The sequence below is a fragment of the Pleurodeles waltl genome, chromosome 8 (genome assembly GCF_031143425.1).
Source record: "Pleurodeles waltl isolate 20211129_DDA chromosome 8, aPleWal1.hap1.20221129, whole genome shotgun sequence".
Lineage (NCBI taxonomy): Eukaryota > Metazoa > Chordata > Amphibia > Caudata > Salamandridae > Pleurodeles > Pleurodeles waltl.
The window spans coordinates 148,548,586-148,574,592 of NC_090447.1; the positions used below are offsets into that span (position 1 = coordinate 148,548,586).

At 43.4% G+C, this 26,007-nt stretch overlaps 1 protein-coding gene across 2 annotated transcripts in view; it reads right to left on the minus strand.

Moving 5' to 3' along the window:
- Positions 1-26,007, minus strand: part of LOC138249824 (disks large homolog 2) — a 3,298,389-nt gene that overhangs the window by 1,728,996 nt on the left and 1,543,386 nt on the right. For both annotated transcript variants that reach the window (XM_069203947.1, XM_069203948.1), the window contains exon 9: positions 25,217-25,355. In XM_069203947.1, the coding sequence (XP_069060048.1) occupies positions 25,217-25,355 (139 nt within the window). The remainder of the gene's footprint in view (positions 1-25,216; positions 25,356-26,007) is intronic.

The window sequence follows — 26,007 nt, forward strand, 5'->3', positions numbered from 1 at the left end:
ACCTCACCATCAGCCAGTGTTTCCATCACCAGCACACCCTCCACTCCAGTCCGCACACGTGCAGTCACCATCCCCACTGCCATTTACACGTCCCCTGTGTCCTCTCCCACTGTGTCTGTCACCCCCTCTTCCACACCACACAAACGCAGCCACCCACCCACCCAACAGCCATCCACCTCACGACAGCCTATCCCTCCTGCACCTGCACCCAAAGACAGCAAACGTGACTCACCTACAACCACATCCTCTCCCTCCACTCCCATTCCCACTGTACCTACCACTCTCCATTGTCCCAAGAAGCTCTTCCTCGCCACTACTAACTTCTTTCCTGACCCTGAGCCCCCCCCTCCTTCTCGTCGGGGTAAGAAGAGCACCTCAGCCACCACCAGCCCTGCAGCCCCCTTGACAAGGGTGCAGGGGTATTGGAGCCCGCCAGCCCGCATGTCTGGATCTTCGCCCAGCAGCAAGGGGACAGCCAGCCCACCCCCTGGGAAGAGGAGCAGAAGGCGGAAGGGGCGCCGCAGGAGCCCGCCTTCTACATCCCCCCCGGACACCACCCAGAGACAGTCACCAGCCACAGCTCCAAAGGGAGGCAAGGGCCACAGGCCGACGACTAAGGAGGGCAAGGGCAGCAAGTTGGAGAGGTCAGGCAGCAGGCCTGCTGCCCAGGAGGAGCCCACAACCCCCATAGCCGCTGCCCCGGGAGAGCCCACCACCCCCATAGCCGCTGCCCAGGGAGGACCCAGCCCAGCTGGCCAGGAGGGCCCCACCACCCACAGCCCAGGTGGGCAGTGAAGGAGCACCATCCCCGCTGCCCAGGAGGGCACCACCAGGCAATTAGCAGTTGGCCATAGACCGTCCGCCGTCTCAAGAACCGCTGAACTGGGCCCCGCCGTCTCAAGAACCGCTGAACTGGGCCCCGCCGTCTCAAGAACCGCTGAACTGGGCCCGCCGTCTCAAGAACCGCTGAACTGGGCCCTTCAAGGCAAGAACCGCTGAACTGGGCCCCGCCGTCTCAAGAACCGCTGAACTGGGCCCGCCGTCTCAAGAACCGCTGAACTGGGCCCTTCAAGGCAAGAACCGCTGAACTGGGCCCCGCCGTCTCAAGAACCGCTGAACTGGGCCCCGCCGTCTCAAGAACCGCTGAACTGGGCCCTTCAAGGCAAGAACCGCTGAACTGGGCCCCGCCGTCTCAAGAACCGCTGAACTGGGCCCCGCCGTCTCAAGAACCGCTGAACTGGGCCCTTCAAGGCAAGAACCGCTGAACTGGGCCCTTCAAGGCAAGAACCGCTGAACTGGGCCCCGCCGTCTCAAGAACCGCTGAACTGGGCCCTTCAAGGCAAGAACCGCTGGACTGGGCCCTTCAAGGCAAGGACCGCTGAACTGGGCCCTTCAAGGCAAGAACCGCTGAACTGGGCCCGCCAAGGCAAGAACCGCTGGCCCTTTGGCAGACGTGGCAGGGCAGGATCTATCTCGGGCAGGGCTGCAGGATGTCCTCTGGCCAACTTGCCTCCTCCAGTGGCAGTGGGGTCTGTTATGGACTGTTTGGACTGTGGCTTTGCTCTCCCCAGGATGGCCCAGTGGGCAGGCCACCCACTGTATGGACTGTTTGGACTGTGGCTTTGCTCTCCCCAGGATGGCCCAGTGGGCAGGCCACCCACTGTATGGACTGTTTGGACTGTGGCTTTGCTCTCCCCAGGATGGCCCAGTGGGCAGGCCACCCACTGTATGGACTGTATGGACTGTGGCTTTGCTCTCCCCAGGATGGCCCAGTGGGCAGGCCACCCACTGTATGGACTGTATGGACTGTGGCTTTGCTCTCCCCAGGATGGCCCAGTGGGCAGGCCACCCACTGTATGGACTGTATGGACTGTGGCTTTGCTCTCCCCAGGATGGCCCAGTGGGCAGGCCACCCACTGTATGGACTGTTTGGACTGTGGCTTTGCTCTCCCCAGGATGGCCCAGTGGGCAGGCCACCCACTGTATGGACTGTATGGACTGTGGCTTTGCTCTCCCCAGGATGGCCCAGTGGGCAGGCCACCCACTGTATGGACTGTTTGGACTGTGGCTTTGCTCTCCCCAGGATGGCCCAGTGGGCAGGCCACCCACTGTATGGACTGTATGGACTGTGGCTTTGCTCTCCCCAGGATGGCCCAGTGGGCAGGCCACCCACTGTATGGACTGTATGGACTGTGGCTTTGCTCTCCCCAGGATGGCCCAGTGGTCATGGAGTCCCCTCGTGGATCTGGTGTCGTGTACTCAAGTGGCTGAGGTGCCCCCCCTTCCCTTCCCCCTGAGGTGCCTGTCCTATTTTCTTTCTGATGCCCCTGCAGTGTTCTCTCCGTAGAGTTCTTGTCGTGGGACTGGGCCTTGCCCCTTTGCACAGGACCCCTGTGATCCACGGACAGTGGTTGGACTACATTTAGTAGCTGTATATATTTTGTACATAGTTTATTTCAATATATCTGGCCGTTTATGATCTCTTCTTTTGGTCTTTGCATTATTTCGGAGGGGGGTGGTTTGTGGGTTGTGACAGTGATCTGTGGGAATGCATTGATGTGTGTGTTGTAGTGGGTGTGGGTGGGTGGGTGTGTGCCGGTAATCTTTTCCCTCCCCTGTGTCGTAGGTGCAGTACTCACCGATGTCTTCCGCGCCGCCGGGCGTGCTCCTGGTATATGAGGAGGAATAGGAGTGCGGGGATGACCTGTAACTCTGGCTCCATACTGCCGGAATCTCGCGTGGAGTGCGTAGAGGTGAGCGTTTTCCCGTTCGTAGTCTGTTTCCGCCGTGTTCTTATCGGCGGTGCTCCCGCCCCGGAAAAGGTGGCAGATTGGTGGGTCGTAATAGGGTGGGCGGTACTTTGTCTGCCGCCGGGCTGTTGGCGGGAACCGCCGCGCTGTTTGTTTGTACCGCTGTGGCGGTCGGAGTGTTAAGTTGGCGGGCTGTGTTGGCGGTTCCCGCCAGGGTCAGAATGCCATTTTTAATACCGCCGGTCTGTTCGCGGTCCGACCGCCGCCTCTCCGCCGACCGCCAGGGTCAGAATGAGGGCCATAGTGTCTTATTTCATAACAAACAACAAGGTGGCCACCACGCGAGCGGTCGAATGGGACGGGCACAAGGTAGTGATGAGGGGGATGTGCATATCGGTGGCGGGGGTGTCCGGCGTACTTTAACCCTAGAGCTACGCGACATCGAAAGGAAACTACGAGACGCGGAGTGCGAAGCCTCCGCGAAAGCTGACGCCCGCACAGATACGATAGCTCTCAAAAAACAATGGGGCGATACCGAAGCCCGCCTAAGAAAGTTTGATTACCGCCATTAAACAGCACAACTCCACTCCGAGGGCGACCGATCCAGTAGAATGCTGGCTTGGTTAACGAAAGGCGAGCAACGACACACTCCTATTAGCGCTATCCGTCTAGCTACGGGCGCTATAGTAAATACACAATCAGAAATCAACAACGCTTTCAGACAATATTACAGTACATTATACGAGGCTGGACCCCTCCCACCCCGACACAGTTGGGTGACTTCCTCTGGATGTTCCCATTGACCCGCCTGACGTTGGAACAACAACGGGACCTGGACAAACCCATAGAAAAGGACGAGATCTTACAAGCACTGAAACAGCTAGCTCGTAACAAGGCCCCAGGAGGAGACGGACTACCAATCGAGTACTATCAGACTTTCTCGACACAAACGATCACGCCATATCTGACAATGTTACAAGAGGCATATGACCTGGGAACCCTATCGGACTCACAGCGCGAGGCAATAATCGTAGTCCTACCTAAGAAGGGTCGGGATCCCTTAGATGTCCGCTCCTACCGCCCCTTGTCGTTACTGAACACGGATTGCAAGCTCTTGGGGAAGGTGCTGGCAAATCACCTTCTCCCGCTAATGCCCACCCTGATACCCGGATGAAGCACCTTCAACAACATCAGAAACCTCCTGCGTTTAATAGCCGAGACCCTGGGCACAGATCAATCACGCACAGCTGTCTAACTAGACATAGAAAAAGCGTTTGATACGCTAGGATGGCCCTACTTGATGGCCACTCTAAATGCAATAGGATTCGGAGCGCCATTAATGCGCTGGATATCAATATTATACGCCAACCCAAAAGCACGTGTCAAGACCGGCGCCATTATCTCAGAGGTGTTCGCGATCGGAAGAGGAACCCGTCTGGGCTGCCCCCTGTCACCACTCCTGTTTGCCCTAGCAATAGAACCCCTCGCAGCTAGACTACGCACTGAAGCCACACGCTGGGGTATTCCTGATGATGCGGAGCACTGCATTATATCCCTCTATGCAGATAATGCGTTAATATATCTCCGCAACTCTCCTGAATCCCTCCCAAACCTACTACAACTGCTGAACTCTTTCGGAGAATTATCTGGATTACGCATGAACTGGGCTAAATCATGCCTGTTCCCTATGCAACCAATCCCAGTCACAGATGGCAATATACCACCCGCACACGGCTTGCAGTGGAATTGCACTACCTTTAAATATCTGGGAGTGCATATATATCATGGCGAATCAGATATTAAAGAAGGAAATCTTGACCGAGCGCTCAGGTCAGTAAGGGGCTCATTGCCCTTCTGGCGCTCGTTACCACTCTCGCCCATGGGCAGGGTGGCTATAGCTAAAATGATCATCCTCCCCCGGCTGTTATATTACTTCGCTGCCCTACCACAAGTGCTCCCAAAAACCTTCTTCGTACAGCTGACCAGATTACTATCTGAATTGATATGGGGCGGCGGACGCCAGCGAGTGGCCTTGACTAAAATTTATCTTCCTCTCGAGAAGGGTGGAATGGGAGCACCACAATTCGAACTTTACTATGCAGCAGCACAAATACACTGGATCATGCTTTGGCTGCTGGACCCTATGAGCCCAGAGAGCCGCATGGTAAAGGCACTCTTAGGACGCACTGACGTGCTGGGATGGCTCATAGGACGTGCGCCCCCCTTGCAACACTGCGACATCTTGATGAGGATGGCCGCTCACATCTGGTGCCGTTACGTGGCCTTAAGTGCCCGCATATTGCCTTATTCGCCTAAGATCCCATTATTAGCTATGCCAGGAGTGGACACATTAAAGTGCCGTCAGGGTCTAACATCTTGGACCGCCAAAGGAATACAGACAATAGGGGAACTGTTCGCTACGGGCCGACTATTATCATACGAAGCCATAACGGACACGTACAAACTCGGCCAGGAGAGTTCATAACACATGGGGCACTACAATGTCTAATACGCCACACATGGGGGACTGGCAGCAATGAACTACAAATATCCCCTATCCTACACAGACTGCTATCAGGCGCCGGCAAGCAAGCAGATATCTCCTGGCTATACAACACACTACAAAATTGCCCAGAAGAAGCACAAACACAAGCCAAGACTAGATGGGAGTCGGCCCTACATACACCTTTCACAGCACAAACATGGTCAGCAGCCCTTGCGACCACAAGTGAGATATCGCGCAACGCCCACTTCAGATATACCCAACTTAATTATTTACACCAGACGTATCTGACTCCCATCTGGATAAAACAAATGTACCAGCAAGCTAACTCTGATTGCCCGAGATGTGGCCACTCAGACGCAGATTTCTATCACATGACATGGGACTGCCCACCGCTGCTCCGCGAATGGCATGTCATTACGAGACAGACTGCAGCATTCATTGGAATACCCCTTATCCCTATCCCCGAGTCTTGCCTACTAGGAATACGCCAAAAGAATAGCAAAGATAAACAAAAACACAGATGTACAGACCTCGTGTTCATCATATTTAAACGACTCATTGCGACACAATGGAAATCTCCCAGTGTTCCGAGCACACATAGATTTGTTACACTGGGCTACAGCGGAAGCACGAGTACTACACACACTGCGCGACACGGGAGTGATAATCAAGGGAATAGACATCTGGGAATCCTTCATGAATAAGCTGAAGGAGAGAGATGACACCAGGCCCCCATGAACTCTAAGCATAATGCCTAACTAGTTAGATGAACTCACTATCCCCTAGTGATACCGGAACCAATAAATTAGTGCGTAGACCTACTAGAAGGCAGCACACACGATACTGACCAAGGGTACAAAACTAATACAGAGCGGGATGTAGGGGTGCTCCTCTTCCCCTCTGCGTCTACTCCTGCCTGGGTGTTGTGCTCTGGGGTGCGCCTGTCTCGTCCCCCCCCTGCCCGCCCACCTCTCCCCTGCCGGCGCCCGCGGTGCTCACACCGGGACCCCACTGAGCAGCTTCTCACTGATCCTTTACAGTATTTCGTTATTTTTTGTTCTCTTTCTCCCTTTTTCCTTTTTTTCTTTTCTTTCTCTCCTTCTGTATCAGCAATCTTCACGACATTTGTCAATTTATATTTAACTCCTCAATGTGGAGCAAAAGGTTCTCTCATACATATTGTGGTCAATATTAAGCTGTTTCTCTCAGGTGGTGTAACCTGAAATGCTAATTTGATTGCCTATTGTAATTATTGTTTATTCTTGATAATCACAATAAATAAATAGAATAAAAACAAAACAAAAAAAACAAAAAAACCTTTTGCTCACACCATGATGACCTTTCCTATGATGCTAGGATGCTGCATGATTTCTTACTGATTGTGCTGCACATATGGGACTTAGATTATTTTTTATAGTGCCTGTTACTCTGTAGTGTCCTATTACTAAGCGCCTTTATGCAATTACTTTCTGCATCTGCACTTCACAGTTTCTGTATGTTACCTTTTAATATTTTAATGCATATTTATACATCTTGTTATTCCACTCCAAGACACTCCTTTCTCATTTCAATGTAATTTTGATATGTTGATTTTTATCTTGTCTCTGGGACACACTGCCTCCTGAAATTGAAGCTTAACTCTGCTCCTGATCCACAGACCCCTGGTTGATCTATTGATATGTTTTTAACAGTGTAAAGATTTTAAGGGTACACTGCACCCTCATGTATGTGCCCCTTGTTATAGTGGTTCACAAACATCTGCCAAGGTAAACTTGCTTATTGATTATTAGGCAAGTATGAACTAAGGCATTGTAATATTTCTATTTTAAGTTCATTTTGTTTTTATTACCTAATCACCATGAATAGATGCAATTCTACGGCCTGAAGCTGCAGATCACACCCCACTATCCTGAAGATCCTACAAGATCCTGATAATGATGTTTCAAAGGATTAAATCAGGATTTAAAGATGTCAGCAAATGATTACAAGAGAAACATAATTAGAAGAGACAAAAGGAGCAAAATGAGTCACTTAAGCTAAAGTGCATTAAAACATAGCTTGTTAATATGCCCCCTAAGTCTATTTTAAGATAGGTTCCTTTCAGTCTTTGCCACTCTAAGAGGAAAACCATGAGACCAGTACATGAGCCTTACATACAGTACTCACATCTAATATTAATAAAAGATGTGTACATTTCCCAGCTTTGTGATTCCTCTGAACTCACACATTTGCCCAATGAAGTGAGAAAAATAAATTTGCCTTTTTATGAATCGGGGTGAAGCGCTTACACTTCATACTGTGGTGGCAAAACAAACATATTAACTTTCCTAATTTCCATAAAGTAATTGTCTGGCCATAGATGGGAATGAAGCATCTGGTTCTGTGTAAACACAATGCTGCCATTTGCCTGTATTAAACACATGGGTGCAGCAGTTTTCCAGAGCAGCATTTTGGGTGAACCCCTAACAGCCTTGGAGTGAGAAGGAAGTGGGCTGGCAAGAGAAGAAAATCAAATAGATCAGGTTTTATGCACAAACATAGGCACCTTCAACTGGGCTCCTGCATACTCAGTGCAAGTGTTAGTGTGTTTCTGTGTTTGTAAACAAGGAGGGGTTTGCAGGGTAGGTAGATATAGCTTAAAGTGGCAGTTTGGACAGGGCTTCAGGTGAAAAAGGGTCTTTCTTTTGTACATCTTGAACTTTAATTGAGTCCTGCTCCCAGGTCCATGCCTTATTGTCGCATTGGCAGAACATTCGGAATGTCAGCTAACGAGATGAAAAGCATGGCTGGCAAGGAGGGCTGAGCAACCACTGCTGATTGTTCCTGCCTATAAAGTTCCTCCCATGCCCCCAGCAGTCCCTGGTCTATTGTCTGTATCTGTCCTCTGTATGAAGGTTCTTTACACTCTTTGTGGCTGACTACAGCTTCTCTCGAATCCAGAGAGGCTTAATATCACACGATTACAAGCCAAAGGTCAACAGCTCCCTCCTCACAATGCTGCTCAGCTTCCACCTGTATCATGGGATGAACCACAGCTGAGTACAGGTACCATCAGAGTGTTGAAGCGCTGCTGGTCTGAGAACTAGGGTCATCTGTGCCACATAGAAGTTAACTGAGAAGGGACTGGAGCAGAGAGGTGCCATTCTGAGTGCGTGTGCATGTGTGAATGTGTGCTTATTTATGAAAGACCAAACCTCTTTGTGTATGTGTGTGAACCTATCTGTTTATGTGAATGCATTCATCTCTGACTACCTAGGGATGGATTAGCTAGTGTAGAGAGATGGTAGATTAACTGTCATTCAGGCATATTTTGGCCTTTGTACCCTTTGTTATCCATGCATTAGGGCTCATCCTTTAACAGCAGCCCACTCTTGACATGTTCTGGTCATGCTGGACAGCACTGTAGAGATGTTCCTGATGTGTGGGCTTTGGTGTCAGCTCTGCCTCTTCCTTTGTATTGTGCACAGAGAAGATGAGAGCATGGGGTAAAGCAAGTATTAGCCTCCAATTATTACTTTAATGGGAAATATTGGTAATTAACCTAATGGCACTGTGACACCTCTACAAATTCATTAGAGCCACTTCTAGGCTGGGGCTGCCTTCCTGCATTTGCCTTTATGGTGACCCCCTGCCACTCAGGTTCCCATGGAACAAGTGTGGCAACTGAAAAGATTTCCGGCACCCACCATTACATTTGCTAAGCCTCTAGAGGTCTATACGGTGAATTAGGCTAAAGGCTGAGACAGTGTGATGGTCTCTTTGATCATTTACAGAGGTACACATCCAACAGATGTGTGCTCACCCACATTTTCCTGAGTGAACCACATTGACAATTACACCTGTATGAGATGTTGCAAAGCCCTTTCTGTGTTTGCCGGAGGTTAACAACTGCCTTTGTGACTACACAAGTAGTATCATTTCTCTCACCTCACACAGGTATTTATATTTGCTACAAAAACCGATAGCACCCACAACAACTTTAATGCACTCAACAACAAACAATGAAAACATACGGAAACATGCAAGTAGATGTGTAATACATGATACACAATTTTTTGTGCCAAACGACATGGCCCAGGATACCTACTGCTCGGGGCTAGACAGAGGGCCAATCATTTCATGAGGATCTCCTTTCACAGAGACACCAAGAGTTAATGAATCAGAATGATGCAGAATAGGAGGGTCATGATCTCTGGCACCGACAGATACACATCTGGAAGAATCACTATCAGGTAACAGTGATTCTTTCCGACACATCTTATATTGTTGAACTGTTCCAGGGAAGATCAGGAATTTTGAAAAGAAAGGTATTAATATTAAGAGCCTGTCAGTTCTTGCCCATTGGAAACGCAAATTTCAGCAGCTATGCATGCCCAAGAGGCTCTGACGTAATGTCTTTCTCAAACCAGCTCAGGTTACACCAGAGGTCTTAGCGACACTGGAAGGGACACCTACTTTTCAAAGAAAGACAGCACTTATGGATGAGAACAGTAAAGCTAGAACTCTCCTTTGATGATTGGGAAAACAACATAGCCTTATTTTGGAAATCAACAGCTTGCACTGCTCGTAATTGGGTTACAATTTGTCCTCAGAACAGTGAAGCACACAGATTGGCAAGTTCATAGCAGTGACCCTGTTGTCACGCCAGTGATTTTCAACTAGTTCTGGTTTTTCAGCAAAGGACATTATGGCCCTCATTGGCGCCCGCCAAGTTGCGGCCGCACTCCTGCGGAGGCCATTTGGAGATCCCCGCTGGGCCAGCGGGCGGAAACCTGGTTTCCACCCGCCGGCCCATCGGGGATGTTGGCTGCAACATGGGAGCCGGCTCCAAATGGAGCCGGCGGCGTTGCGGCGGTGCGACGGGTGCAGTTGCCCCAGGGGCCCAGTGACTCCCCTTTCTGCCAGCCTTTACATGGCAGTTCATACCGTGGGAGGGGGACTCGTAATCCCAGGGATTACAACCGCCGGGTCAAAAGTGGCGGGAAACCGCCGGTCCCGGGGGTGCGACCGCGGCGGTCGTAATGCGCAAGTTTGTACCACCAGTCTGTTGGCGGTACAAACTCCAGAACAGCCCTGGCGGTCTTTGACCGCCAGGGTTGTTATGAGGGCCAATATCTGCTGGGGTTTGCCGTATAATTTTTCAAATTCTCAGCATGGTCGCAGTTGGATGACCAATCAACACTACATGAAAGTTATGGATATGATTTAGGCCATGCTCACAGCTATGCACATCAAGAGGATGCAACCCTCTTTCCTATTCCTCCTACATAAAAAAGAAAGCCAACTTTCAGTCACTTGCACAGTGAAAAGGTCTTCGTGGGTCCACCGACCACACACAGTATAGCCGTCAGCAGTGCAAGTTTCCTTACAAATATAGGTGCACCTGGGCCAACAGCTTGTGCAATGCTGCTTTACATACACAGCGCAGGAACAACACAGATAACTTGTAGTGTAGATCAGGCGAAGTATTACAGGCTTACGCAGTACCTGTATCCCACACAGAATGGGTACCAGAAAAGAAGCAACCATACAAATCTATTACAAATTCAGAACAAGCACAAACTGGACAGCAGCAATGAAAATGTCCGTTCACATACAACAGCAACAGTGCAAGATTTGCACATACTCTGATTATAATTCGGTACATGTTTTCTGTATTGCTATTTCAACCTATGTGAGAAGGTTCGACCACTCCCGGTATCAAGAAGAATTAAGGGTAGAGTTTACTGGTGGTAACTGTCATTTCTAAATGTATTGTGCTTTTAGTCTGCTGACGAGGTAAATGTTTGCTGTTTATCATGCTTTTTGTTAAAAGAAGGCAAATTAAGTGCTCAGAGAAAATAATGTTCTCTTCAGTGAATGCTAAATTGCAGAATTCTGCATCTATAGCGTAGCATCCTGTAGAAGAGACGCCTTCATAAATACACTTCTTAATTCAAAAAGTATGTCTCATTCATACCATAACATTTTTAAAACTTGCCTACGCTTTCAGATGTGTGCTGTGCTCAAACTACATTCCATTATGAAAAACAACTACACAATGCAGTACATTTGCTGTTTCTGAAATGTCTGTGAGGTACCTAAGCATTCAAGACACTGGACCATGATGCTCCATGTTTGTGTTCCTTCTCAATAGGGAAAATGCATCCTCTGCCTGTTTCACGATTTGCCTCTTTAAAGAAAATAATGAAAAGGACACACCCGAGAAGTATTTAGCCTTAAGTTAATACATTTTTTTGTGTGCTTGTGTTTCTGCAAATGTAACTAAGCAGTACTAGGGTGCAGTAAACCCACCACGTACAACCACAATTCGTTTTATAGAGAAAACCGAATGCACGCATGTGGTTAATTTAGCGCATCATGTTGCAGTAAAGTACGAACTGTAAAGCTTTTCAGGGTATCGCATTCCATTATTAGGGTCACATTCTACAAGCGGGATTACTTTTTTTCTCCTCAGCTGTCAATTTTTGAAAGTGATATTGGCTAGGATTCTTCTGCCTCTCACCTCTGACACCATCAAACCAAGGCCAACCCCTCTTTCGATGCGATCGTTTTTTCACCACAATCACGCACATAGATCACATTCACTTCATAAACACACAGACCAGAAACATGTAACCACAAACAATACATTGACCCACAAAAGGAAATTATTAGAGCAATCATTGGTAGGTTTCCTTGAGTAAATATTCTTTCATTCTTGATAAATTAGGCATTTGTGACACTCCTCTGTCCAATCCTGCACACCACTGGGCAATCTTTGACATAAAGGGCCAGATGTAGCAAGATATGCTTTTGCGATTCTGAAGGTGCGACTCGCAATTTCAGAATCGCAAAAGCATATGCAGAATGGTGTCTCAGACACCTTCTGCGAATCGCTATGGGGTCGCAAAGACCCACCTCATTAATATTAATGAGGTGGGTCACATTTTGCGACCCCATAGCGATTCCCTGCACTCACAGGGATGGTGGCCTGCTGAAGTCAGCAGACCTCCATGTCTGTGACTGCTTTTTAAATAAAGCAGTTTTTTTTTTTCATTTTGCAGCCCGTTTTCCTTAAAGGAAAACGAGTTGCAAAATGAAAAAACTTCCGAAACCATTTGGTTTCGTTTTTTCAGAGTAGGCAGTGGACCACTGCCTGCTCTGAAAAAATATTTCTGGCGACATTCACAAAGGGGAAGGGGTCCCCTGGGGACCCCTTCCCTTTTGAGAATGTGTTACCACCAGTGTGACACTGGTGGTAACTGCGGGTTGCTTTGCGACCGCATTTGCGGTCACAAAGCAATTCTGAATTGCGATGCAAGTCGCAAATAGGAAGGGAACACCACTTCCTATTTGCGAGTCGCATTCACAAATTGCGAGTCGGTACTGACTCGCAATTTGTGAATGAGCATCGCGTTAGGCCGTTTGCATGGCACAAACTGCGATTTTCGCAGTTTGCACCATGCAAACGGCTTCGTACATCTGACCCAAAATGAGCATTTGCAGGAAATATCTGGCTATCTTGGAATAATAGTGGTCCATCTTTGAAAGATATGTGGCCAATCTTGATAACCATTTATCTATCCTTGGTATAAAAGTGTCCTACCTTTGACAAACTAGTAACATTTTGTTACAAAATCTGGCTATCCTGTGCATTATGGTAGCTCTGGAGTTATTGTACTCTCTTTAGCATTTTGTGAAAGACTTGACATATTTGAGGCTATTTCTAGTCCAACTGTAGCCCTGGCCTAATGGCGTACATCGTTATAATATTAGAGAAATCTGCAACATAATTTTGGCTTTCTCTGGCATTATATCCCCCTGGAATATGGCAAGCACAAATGGCATATTTGTGGCTATTCTTAGAATAAAAGAAGCCCAGGCCTACTGTTTACCAGGCTTGACGTATGGGGCACACGCTGGACATTTTGGAGTTATCCCTTCATTAATTTTGGACATGGCATAACGGTACCCATCCTTGCCATAGTGTGAGCATTTTGGGCATATCTGTAGCTATCTGCAGTATATCAGTAAATGTTGTCTAATTAAGCCATTGGCTGACGTAATGTGTGAATTATTAACAGAATTTTGGTTATCCATGGCCTATTGGTCCAGCCATAATGGTACCCATTGTGTTTTTTTGTGGCATATTTCTATCTATCTGTTCTATAACACAGCCCTACTGCAGTGGTGCCATTTTTACTCTATTATAGGCTTTCTGAACAAACTTCTGCTTATCTCTGGTATGGTTGTTGTTGACATCCCTACCACAGGATGGGTATCCCTGATAGTTGCTGAAAGCAAGTGGACATTATAGTCATAATCTGTTCATGTAGCAGGCATAGTAGCATGTGTAACATGTGTCTATATGGTTAAAATGACAATTATAGCTACAAATCATATGCGTATTTACTATAAATGAAAATCGGGTATATCAGACTATACTATTGTTTGCCCCATTAATGGCAACATTTTATTTGTGGGAATTCAGCTCATTTACCCCATATGACACGTAGATACTTGGTCTAAAATGGCTGCATTTCTGAAATACTTAAAACTGATATTTGAGTGATAGCTTGTTTTTAGTTTGGGAAGTTTATTGCCGATCTAGATGTAGCAAAGTAAAATTTTCCGAGTTGCAAATTGCGAGTCATACTGACTCGCAATTTGCAACTCGCAAAAATGTATGCAGAAAGGTGTCTCAGACACCTTCTGCGACTCGCTATGGGGTCGCAAAGACCCACCTCATGAATATTAATGAGGTGGGTCGCATTTTGCGACCCCATAGCGAGTCCATGAACTCCCAGGGATGGTGGCCTGCTGGAGACAGCAGACCTCCATGTCTGTGACTGCTTTTTTAATAAAGCATTTTTTTTTTCTTTTTGCAGCCCGTTTTCCTTAAAGGAAAACGAGTTGCAAAAAGAAAAACTTCCGAAACCATTTGGGTTCGGTTTTTTCGGAGCAGGCAGTGGTCCATAGGACCATAGGACCACTGCCTGCTCTGGAAAAAAAAAAAATGGCATTCACAAAGGGGAAGGGGTCTCATGGGGACCCCTTCCCTTTTGCAAATGAGTTGCCACCCACTTCAAGTGGGTGGTAACTGCGAGTTGGTTTGCGACCGCATTCACGGTCACAAAGCAACTCAGCATGGCGATGAGGTCGCAAATAGTAAGGGAACACCCCTTCCTATTTGCGAGTCGCATCCCCAAATTGCGAGTCGATACTGACTCGCAATTTGGGGATGTGCATCGCGTTAGGCTGTTTGCATGCCGCAAACTGGGTTTTTCGCAGTTTGCAACATGCAAACAGCTATCTACATCTGGCCCTTAGTTCTTTTTACCAGACAGTATTTGATCACAATGGCTGTTATTTCTAGACTTTTGTTTAGGCAAACATTTACTATGTTGTAAAAGCTTTTTATAATATTATCCATAATGCTGTCTACGGTCGATTAACTAAAACCAGTATAACCTATTTGTTTTCTGATTTTATTAGGTCTCTGTAACTTCAGCCATAGCACTGCCGCAAGCCTGTAAGATTTGTCTGGGTCTGTTATTGTTAAATTTGATTGTGATTGTTAAATTTGAACAGCTTTTAATTACCATCTTCCCTCTTCAAAGTAGATTCTCAGGCGTAGCCGTATGATGAAGAATCTCCATAGAAGGGACTGTAATGGAAGTGGAATGCTGAAGTGGAGAAAACTGATACAAATTTTTAGAAAAACTAAAAACATACTTTTTTTAAATAGCAATCTATGTAACATCTCTGCTGTTTCTAATCACTATAAATAACAGGTGTTGATATTACGCAATTTTATGGCAAGACACTCAGGCCCACATTACGACTTCGGCAATCTTTTTCTCAGACCGCCAACGCTGCTGCAGCTAGCAGAACGCCAGTGCCATATTAGGAGTTGTGCGTGGACCGAATCCGTCAGCTTGGCTGACGGAGTTGAAGAGGCAGGTGCATCGCCAGCACTGCCACGCAAGCAAGACTCCATCCGCCGTATTATGAGCAGTAATACGGCTTAGCAGAGTCTCGCTGGAGTGGTGGTGCTGGTGGTGCAAAACCGCTGAGACCATCCCCTCCTGGACAACCAGCTCACCGGAAAAGGAAAGGTGATCGTCCAAAAATGGGGGGGAAGTGTTGGGTGCATGTGTGTGGTGTGTGTGTGTATCTGTGTGAATGGGGGTGTCTGAGTGCGTGTGTGTGAGCAAGTGAGTGGGGTGTCTGTGTGCAAGGGTGCGGATGAGGGGTGTGTGTATGTGTGAGTGCAAATGCGGGTGTGTGCATGGATGGGTACAGTTGGGGGGGTGTTTGTGGGAGCTTGTGTGTGTGTGTGAGTGATTGTATGTGGATGGGTGAGGACGGTGGGAACACGTTAGAAGGGCCGATTTGCCGGACAACGTGCAGACTTCTCTCAAAGATATCAATACATTGAGGCTGCGAGTTTGGAATTTTTCAGACTTATAATGTCTTTATCTCTCCATGAGTCCTGAAGAGGCCCATATGTAAAGGCGTCAACCTTTTGACAAGGAGGTTGCAAAAAATAGTTAGCGTTAGAGCTCAAAAGTCTTAATACATCCTGACAACCACTTTCTCTAAATAATTTTGGAGACTGATGAAGACAGTGTTTGTATACGTTTGTATATATGTGCTTGTAAATAATTGTGATGTAAGTCTATCTGTACATTATACATATAACGTATGTCTGTCATTTTGGTTTTATGTCCCATAAAATGAAGAGAATAACTTTGTTGTAATTAAAGTACACTGCCAATTATCAATTTAGAAGTTCATTGCAAGTAATTCAACATTTGGATCTGCCCCAACTATTGTACCACTTGTGTTTATAGATTACATTTATTCTACCCAGGTATAGTAGGGTTATGAGGGTAGACCCCTTGTTGTTCTTTATATGTATGTGGATGTGGGTGCATGTGTGAGCGATTGTGGATGGGGTGGGGCGAGTGAGTGTTTGTGGATGGGGTAGTGGGGAGTGTTTGTGGGTGCGTGTATGCAGTGCAGGGGGGAGGGTGTGTGAGTGCATGTATGTTCTGCAGGGGAGGGGGAGTGAATCTATGTATGAGCTGGGAGGAGGGGAGGGGCAGTGTGAATGTTTTCGGAGGGGATGCGTAAGTGTGAGTGGGGAGTGTGTCTGTCAGTGTGAGAGCAGGTGGCGGTGTTTGAATGGATTTGTGTGGTTGGGGAGGTGATGGGAAGTGTGTGGACAGGTGGGGGGGTGTTTGTAAGTGTGTGAACGGGTCGGAGGGTGCATAGAGGTGTGGAGACATATGTGCGTGTGTGTGCCAGTGACAGGAATGGGGGGTCCTGTCGCAGAGTGCGTTCCCTGTTTGCCACTGCTATAGTCCAGATTATTAAAAGTTGTTTTGTTCACCTGAGTTCAACTTTAAAAAAACAGAACATTTAAAGTCCCATCCCTCACAAAAGTTTTATCACCAAGTTCATTGATAGGTGAGAGTTAGTGGATATTTCTGAGTTGATACTGCTGCAAAATTCGTTCAGTATGACCTAACACATTTTTCACTAACATTAAGCCGTATTTTTTAATCAGGTGAAAATGGCCAAAATCATCTTTATTATGTAAAAACTATGTGTGAGTGGTCACCACAGTGGTAATATGCTTCAATGAATTTTACTATTCTTAATTAAAAACCCCTTCCAATTGGCTAAGTACATGCTTTCGGCATATTTTCAGTTCTGAACTAATTTATAAAACATGGCCTGATTGATGAAAAATGCAATATGCTCATCTTTGCTAACCACAACAGAAGACATGTGTACCAAACAATGTTTAAGCACATAATTAAATTATTGTGTACCTCACTTTCAGTCACGCACACTCATCCCATCTGCAAAAGCAAGGCAGTAGGCTGCTCTTTCTCCTACATCACACCCTAAAACATAGAACAACGTCCCTCAACACATCAGAGCCTCATCCTCACTTCTTGTTTTCCACAAGAAGCCGAAGACCTGGCTCGTCAAATAAACACGGGATAACCACACATCTGCAAAATTGCCTATGCGGCTGGATACCCTCACTGGTGGTTAGTTTGCTATACAATGCAACATAACATAACATAAATTACAAAAACACAGCTGCAACTGTGCACTAGAGGTGCAAATGTGTGGAAGTCAGTTTTTGAAAATAATAAAACCTACCATTGGCAATTAAATGGAAGCTAGAATTTAGTGAGATCATGTTCAGTATCTCACCTCAACAACAAAAACGTAAATTAACACTTTGCAGAAAAATTCACTAGCTGCAACTTAAAGCTTATATGAGGACTAGTTAATTTTCTTCCCACTAGGTTATGATCAAAAGTATATATACAATTGCGCTAATCACAACAGAATGATTTTGTTCCAATTGATGATTAGGCATGTAAATTACAGAAACACAGCTGCACATGTGCAAAAAAGAAGTGCAAATGTATGCAAATCAGTAATTGAACATAATACAATCTAGCACTGGCATTTAAGTGGAAAGCAGAAACTTGGTTGAGTGAGAACAGGTTCAATTTTTCACCCCAACATAACAACAAAAACGTAAATTAACTCTTTGCACAAACATTCTCTAGCTGGACCTTAACAAAATTGGTAAAGGGGACTTCCACACTCTATTCCTACAAGGGTATGGATATCATTTAATTACTATCACTGCTTCCTTAACATCCCACTGAAACCTCTACATTTCAGATATAATATAACTGCACAGTTGTGATTAACTGTTCAATGAAGATACAAAGTTAGTAGTCTGTCATAAATTTTTGACAATATTTTCTGCAGCAATAATCCAGAATATGTCCTTTTGGAGTAATATAATTGATGACCACAAAAATAGCATGATAGACAATCATTGATGTACTTTTGGAACATTCATCAATACCACATTATGAATGGACATACAGATATATGGCTGAATTGCCTAGCGACATGAGTTAATATCAGTTTATTATTATTTTTATGTTTATGGTCAAATTGCAGAATTATTGAACAAAAAAATGAAATTGAGTTAGAAAAACATTTGCAAATGTGCAATCTGTGGGCGATTTGAGAAAGTGTTGATGGTCATGCAGAAGACAGGGACAAATTGAGTTGACCTGCCAGACATACTTTTGTAATAGGGCTTCAAGGATATTCAAAGAAAAAAGATTGGGCAGTCCTTTATTACTAGCTTTCCAACACTTTTCAGCTGTTAGATTTTTCTGTGATTCCTGGGAACAAATTGTATAATTCATGATCCTTGGAGTATTTTTATAGATTAAAAGGTTTCTTAAAAAGCAAGTTTAGTTGGAAAAAGACTGAAATAGAAAATTTCTATATTGTCTCCTCATGAAGAAAATCCTATTCCACATGTAGCTACTGCCTGAGTGGGCAATAGAGCAAGAACAGAAGGTAAGGAGTCATCTTAGGGAGCATAATGATGAACTTGAAATTTGTTAGACTTTCAGGTGAATTCACATTAAGCGATTCATCAATATTCTACAAAAATGATTTGATTCACACTAGTGGTAACGTCAAATATGGGCTTGAAAATAATTGATCAACATTCATTTGCTTCAGTTTTTTTGTATTAATAATCATCTTATTAAAGTCAAAAGGTAAACATTAATGCAAAATTTTCTTCAGTCACTAATCCCCGTGGTGATTCGGCAAAAGTGTCTCTCTTTGTCACCATCAACAAATTATATTTTTGAATCTGGCCACAGATAGCTTTGGCTGTCTTGCTTGCCTCATTTCACCACACAACACATCGTTCATACTGAAAGTGGGTTTGTAGCAGCCTATTTAAACACTGGCTTCTATGAGTGAGACCCACATAAGCAGTGGTTTGCTGGTTGTGGAACACGTTTTGAGAGCAGTTCTGGTCATATCACAAATATTTAAACGAGAAAGTCTCTCCTCTCTCTCTTCTGTGTCCTGCTGCTCAAAAAGGCACTTTATGCAACTGCAATGGGGAGGCCTGCCACTGTGATGCTCAATGGGCATCTTAGTATAAGGCTGTCAAAAGTCCACATAGCCCAGCCATTTTGTCCTTCCTCATGCAGAGTGCACTATTTCCTATTTCTCCATGCTCGGTAGCACCAGTCTGTTTTTGACTAGCGTATTTCATGAGTTATCTCTTGTAGTTGCTTTTCAGTATTCTAGGATATTATTTCTCTTGCACACTAGTGGCACAGAACTTACAACCTTCAAATATTTGGTCATGGAAGAAGTATCCACTTGCAGTGGTAGTTAGAGCCCACTGTGTATCACTTCTTTAATTTCTACAGGGTGCCGATGACACATCTAGTGTGTTTGGTGTCATTTTCTGAAGGACGAGTACCACTTGAAAATGGCTGCCACGTTAACCTACTTTAAAAAAACGTTTATAGGGGCCAGGGAGAGCTAAAATTGTTACTCTGTCCGACTTCTATTTCAACTTCCCTCAGCAGAATCAGCAATATATTTGAAGAAGAGTGGGGGGCACATCATCTGCCTTGAAGAGGTGGAGTACAGCATTATCCTTTAGTATGCCTTGAAGTTGTAGATTGACTTTTGGAGACATGCTAACAGTACAACTCTTTTGCCCTTCCCCAACACAGTAACTGGCAGGTATTCAGCATGCCAGTACAGGCAGCACATATGGTGGCAACCTCAGACTGGCCGTATTAATTCTAGACAACCCATGTGATGCCTATGGCAACTCAATGAGCATGGGAAAGAGTTCTGGGGGTTCTTTGAATATGGGTTGGTGTATGGAGGAGCTAGAGCCATTTATGAATACAGAAACACCTCACAGGTCTGGGGCAGACATGAACTATAGAGAAAATTGAAGCAATTAATTGAAAAGATCCACACAATGGAAGCCTGTCTGAAAGAGGAAATGTATATGATTTAAAAGTGACAAATGGAGCAGAGTAGGGAGGGTGTGGCTTAGGACTGATCCTTTGAATTGAAACCAAACCACAATACTGATAAAGAAAGAGATTGGGATTAAATTAATGAATACAATATGGTTGAAGTTACATTGATCTAAATACAATGAATTACATTGCAGAGCAAAATTATCCCAAAAGATATTTTTGTTGTGTAAAGTTCAGCTAACAAGTATCACAAGTTACAGACAGTGTCTCCAATATGCTTACTACTCATATAAAAGGATATTTCACAACATAAAACAAATTAAATATGTATTCATTATCAATGTAATAAAATTCCAAAGTCAATAAACGAATTAAAAGTGTGAAAGCCTTGCTAACACATTTCCATTTTGGTGGCTTGTTATGGGTACACAACCATGTCTATATTTAGTTTCAGAAAAGAGCTAAATACATGTTACTTTTCCAGAAAATATTTTGGAGACAACGCTGATTTTTCTCCTCCATGAACTTGACATTTCTGTAATAATACTTTGCATCTCTGTAAATCGAGACCTATGCCAGTGGCTTTACAAACACATCTTGTTCAGTCTGAGCATTTGATAGTTTTGAACAACCATGAAAAATATACAACAGACTCAGGGTCCGATGTAGAAAGCCATTTTGCAGTTACAAAAACTGCAATTTACAAAATCACATGGTTTTGTTTGAAAAATTGATTTTTTTATATCTACTAATACTAAACCCATTTTGTTACTCAATCACAAAATGAGTTTAAAAAAGCATAATGAACAATTTGGAAGGGAATATGTTAAGGCACCTTGTCTAATTAGCAATTCATCAAGATATACATAACAGTGTTTTGTGACTATTATCCAGTCAGAAAAAGTTAAAAAGTATGCAACTCTTAAGCTGGGCTAGTAACACATTCACACAAGGGAAGGGGTTCATTTGAGACCCCTTCCTCTTTCTGAGTGTAAAAAAGCCAGGTGCCCACTGTCAACTCCCAAACACACCAAAACAAAATTAACCTTTCTTTTAAAGTGCAGCTCTATTTCCATTAAGGAAAATGAATACACCTAAAAAACTAAGTTTACTTCATTAAAATACAATCATAGACACAGTGGTCTGATGACACCAGTAGGCCAACATCCCTGTAATGGCTTCTAAATGTACTGAGTTGCGATTTGTGACCTCCCTCTTTGATATTGATGAGGTAAGTTGGATTGCAATCCTCTATGATTCAGGATTTTGTGAACAAAGATATTAGAAAATATGTTGGTTTGTAAAACTCATTTCCATTTGCGAAAAGTCAGTGCACAATTTGCAACCACTTTTTTCCACATGAAAATTTCATACATCAGGCCCTGAGAGCAGAGCTTGTGGGTAGAACTGGGGTGATGGGTTCCAGGCAGTGAATTAGTCAGTTAAAAAATATAATTACAAAGTAAATGTGTTAACATTTCAGTCGTCTGATTGGCTAAACTTACCCAACTTATTCTGGAAGCCACATGTTCAATTTTGGTCTGCTTAATTTATTCTTTAGCATCAGCAGAGGAAGTGGGTGCAGCTTAAGCATGCATTTGTATACCTCTGGTCTGCTGTCCTTGTTAAAACAGTGACAGACTGACCGTGGTTAATCACTGGGCATCTCTTTTTCTATACCACAGATCTACTGAATTTTTAAGCCACCAAGAGCAGGTAGGAGGTCACAGGTCCACCAACGTACAAAGTATCTCACACTGTGTGGTGGGGAGGCAATGCCAGGAGGTCTGCAGTGTCATGGAGGTGTGAATTGAGTTCAGGGTATATTAATTGATGAAAACTGCCTTTATTTTGTAAGGAGCAAAAACTAATTTCAAAATCAGCATTTCAAAAAGCAAACATGTTTTCAAAGAGTGTTGATAACACAGTAATGCATGAAACTAAGCAAAGTTTGTCTGTGCCCCACTAAGGTGAGAAATGGGAGGACCAGGTAGATACGGAAATGATTTCTTTATAGCTTTTCACAAAGATAGATGCAGATAACAGTGTGTCCAACCACTCTTGATGCAGGCAGTCATTTCCCACCCTTTCTTACACCCTTGTCCCACCATCTATACAATCATCACTTTGACTTTTAGCATCTCCTGAGTTATTAAACAATGTTTCAGCTTGTATTTGTTTGCAATGTCTCAATGAGTTTGAAAGTCAAGAAAAGCAATTTAGTATGAGTTTTTGTAAACATAAATGAGCATACTTTCTTCTTTTCAACTGTTTTACTAATAAATCATGACAAATATTTGTGACATGCCAATTCATAGGAATGTACTAAAGTTCAATTAAAATATTCAGCACACTTTTTATCCAAAAAAAATACAATTTTGGGACACCAGTGTGTGTACAAATAAAAGAATGCCTTTAATTTATATAACTCAGGTACAAAATACAAACCAAATATAGATAAAACGTATGGTGCAAAATCAGGCACATCATCAACCACCTGTAGCTCATGTAGCCCTCCAATAGTGCCCTTGTGAAAGTTAACTGACAGGATTCATTAGGACATTTGTGTTACAGTAAAAGTGATGACAATTACAAATTCCTTATAACATCATAAAGACAAAGGTTAGCCTGACACAATGCCTTTTTTTTGCTCGCTGCTCATTAAATACTATTGCAATTTGAGAAACGTGGAACTGTACAAAATATGTCAAACGTTTGACAGAAGTTAATGTTGAAATACACTTTTTTTTTCCAAGAAATTAAAGAGTAAAGTAAAGTTGCAGTGATTCTTCTGACCTTTGTTAAATACATACAAAAAAATCTTCTTTCAAAACCTGCCCAAACAGCCTTGTATATTGTTTGAGGTCATTGCAATGGCTTGGTGTCTTGTGTATTGGCTGTCTCAGAATAATTACATTGTTGTATTATAGGATTATGGCTTCCAGGGCATCAACAATGACCTCAGGCCAAAACACTACAGTAACACTAAATGTGCTTGATGCCAAGCACTACATTCAAAGTACCTTTTGTGTCTGTTAAGTAGCAAATATGGTATAGACTCTAGTAGTTTTGATTGCTGAAAATGAGCTGTAAACATTATACCAAATGCTTAGTGTAACCTTCATTTTTAGTTCAGATATTTAGGGCAATGTTCATATGCATAAACCTTTCTAATCTTGGGAGCCTGCAATCATTTGCAGGGAAATGATCATATGCATAAATTTAAACTTTTAGGATGATGACATTACAGCTAAACTTTCTTGCTGCGATAAAGTGCAAGATCATGAAATGGTTTTTAGTGATTATTGCTGGAAGTTGATTAGTGTTCCCTTCAGTATTAAGTGATACAATGAACTGATGTTGTAGTAAAGTGTTTTATTAACGTGTATGCACCATTATTTACTGAGCACAGCACTTTGTCGATATAATAATTCTTCTTCTAATTGGCCATCAATGTTGATAAACCTTTATCATCTTTGTTACAAAATGTGGTACTTATAATTAAAAGTGCCTCTTGTTCTGCATTCGTTACCTTAACTTGTTACAAAAGTAAATAAAAAAGATCAATAAAAAATATGCCTTTTCTGCAGTCACCATGATTGTTATAGCAGCTTGAACTAACATAATGTTCAAGACTGGCTTTTAGAGATATATGTAAACAGAAAGACGAATGAATGTTTCAGAATTACAAGCAAATATTGAAATAGAGCATTCATAACAGACATGTTTACAATTAGAAATAAGTGGTATAACTTGATGCAATCTTCGTTTCACTTTGTTACACATCACTCAATATCTCTAAGAATGACAACCACATAATCTCTTTTAGAATAACTTTTCAGAGGAACACGTCACCACTGCACTTCAAACCACATTTCCAAACAATTCATGCAGCTTTTACCAATAAACAAAGTATTTAAAGAATTGTAATTTCCCTATAATTATGCTCAGTGCTGGGAAGTTTCAAAATGGTTTTCCTAAAGGACAATTCTGCCTTTCAAGTATGCTGTTCAGAGTCCTATTAGGGCCACCTCTGTGCATTAACTAACATTATGACATTTTTGCCCTACATTATTCTTATTTTATGGCTCAGAGTGAAAAAAAGTCCATATCAGTTCATAGGTCAAAGAAGTAAACAGCTGTCCAATTTGATAAGCAACAAAGATCACAGAGAGGCCCTTATAAAACATAATATTGCATGGGCAAATCTTATTATTCTACATTTGCTTCACAGCAAAATACAGCACTCTGGATATTCTTCTCCAAAAGTAAGACATGATGGTTTATCCTGGAATGCGATTAAATCCCAGTACAAGAAGTACATCTTTACATCAAGCCCTGCTCGTCGGAGATTCGCCTTCCAGGTGTCTGCCTTAAAATCTACTACCAAGAAAATAAAAAAAATATCACAGGCAAAAGAAAAAAATATATATAAAAAAAAAACATCCAACATGATAACCGATTATTCACCCATTTTATATCTTATGCGGACAGACCCATAGAGCCAAAGACATTGATGCTCCAGTAAAAAAGGAGAATTGATAGACTATATTATAGTTGACAGAGACATTCTTTCAATATTTCATAAAGTTAGGTTTTACGCAACATTTCCAATAAGGTGGCCAATAAAATACCAGTGTGGAAGTAGGAGAGTTTCTTTCATTTGAAATATGTACCCCAAATATATTTCATTTGTTTCCTTTTAAGGCCACATGTTCACGATATCTTGATATAGTGTTAAACAGATGTGAAAACCTGATTACTTTTACTAAGCTTAAAAAGTACTCTACCATAGCTCTTGGTCTCTGCTGCATGCATTCAGTAAGATGGGAATTCTAATGAAGTAAGTAGGGCACAGTATGTGGCCATATGGCCACTAACTACACAGTCACATACATATAGTCCTTTGTGTCTCTTTTTGACAAGCATGCAGTTCACAGAAATCAGAAGAAAATTAACCTGCTTTTACTATATATAAAAAATGAATATCATATGCTTTCATTTGAGTGCAGTGTGACACGTGTCTAAGTATGACCTTCATGCATTGCATTTGTTAGCATGTTATAACTGTTACTTGTAGTTGCTAAAAGCAAACAGTGATATCTGACCTGGTGTAGTCATCCTCCACGAGCATGTGCTTTGGGATTGGAGAGTATCTTCCTGGGGATATAGGTGGGAGTGAAGTTTTGTACTCCAAAGTGCCATTGTTACCAGACATTACGTGATTGTCCATTGGTGGGGAATATGCTAATAAACAAAACAAATTAAAGCAACATTTGAAAGCTGATTGGTTACAGAATATATTTGATTCAAATGTAGAAAAATTAATAGCATGCAATTATACATGTAAAATAATGATGAATTTCTAAGTGGCGACCACAGAAACGAGAATCTGAAAAAAATAGATACATTTATTTACAATGGGCCACATCTCAAAGGTAAATCTGTGGTGGAAATTCTAAGCACATAGATTTTTATCATTTTACAGATGTTAACCTCTGCCTTAATGCAATTCAGCACCTTTTGGTGAAGATTTTCCTAAAGTACGAGTATTAGGTGTCCCACTCCCATTACGAGAGGGGATAGGAATATTTAAGACTCCAAATACAATATAAAGTATCTACTATTACCTTTATGAATGTATTATTGGTGTAAATTTGCCTTCTGTAGCCTTACATCGAGTTGGGGTAGATCTTCACCTAATGCTGAGAGATGCTGCAGACACCAAACATCAATTACAGTTGTGAAAACTGTGTGTGTGGGTGTGTGAGAGAGAAAGTTTGGGACATGCAATGTCTCACGATGTGTTTTGAGTGTGCGATTGGTAGGGGTAGACAAGAAATCGGTCTTTTGTTTTATTTACTTGTTAACAAATTACATACTTTATTTTTTAAAGTCT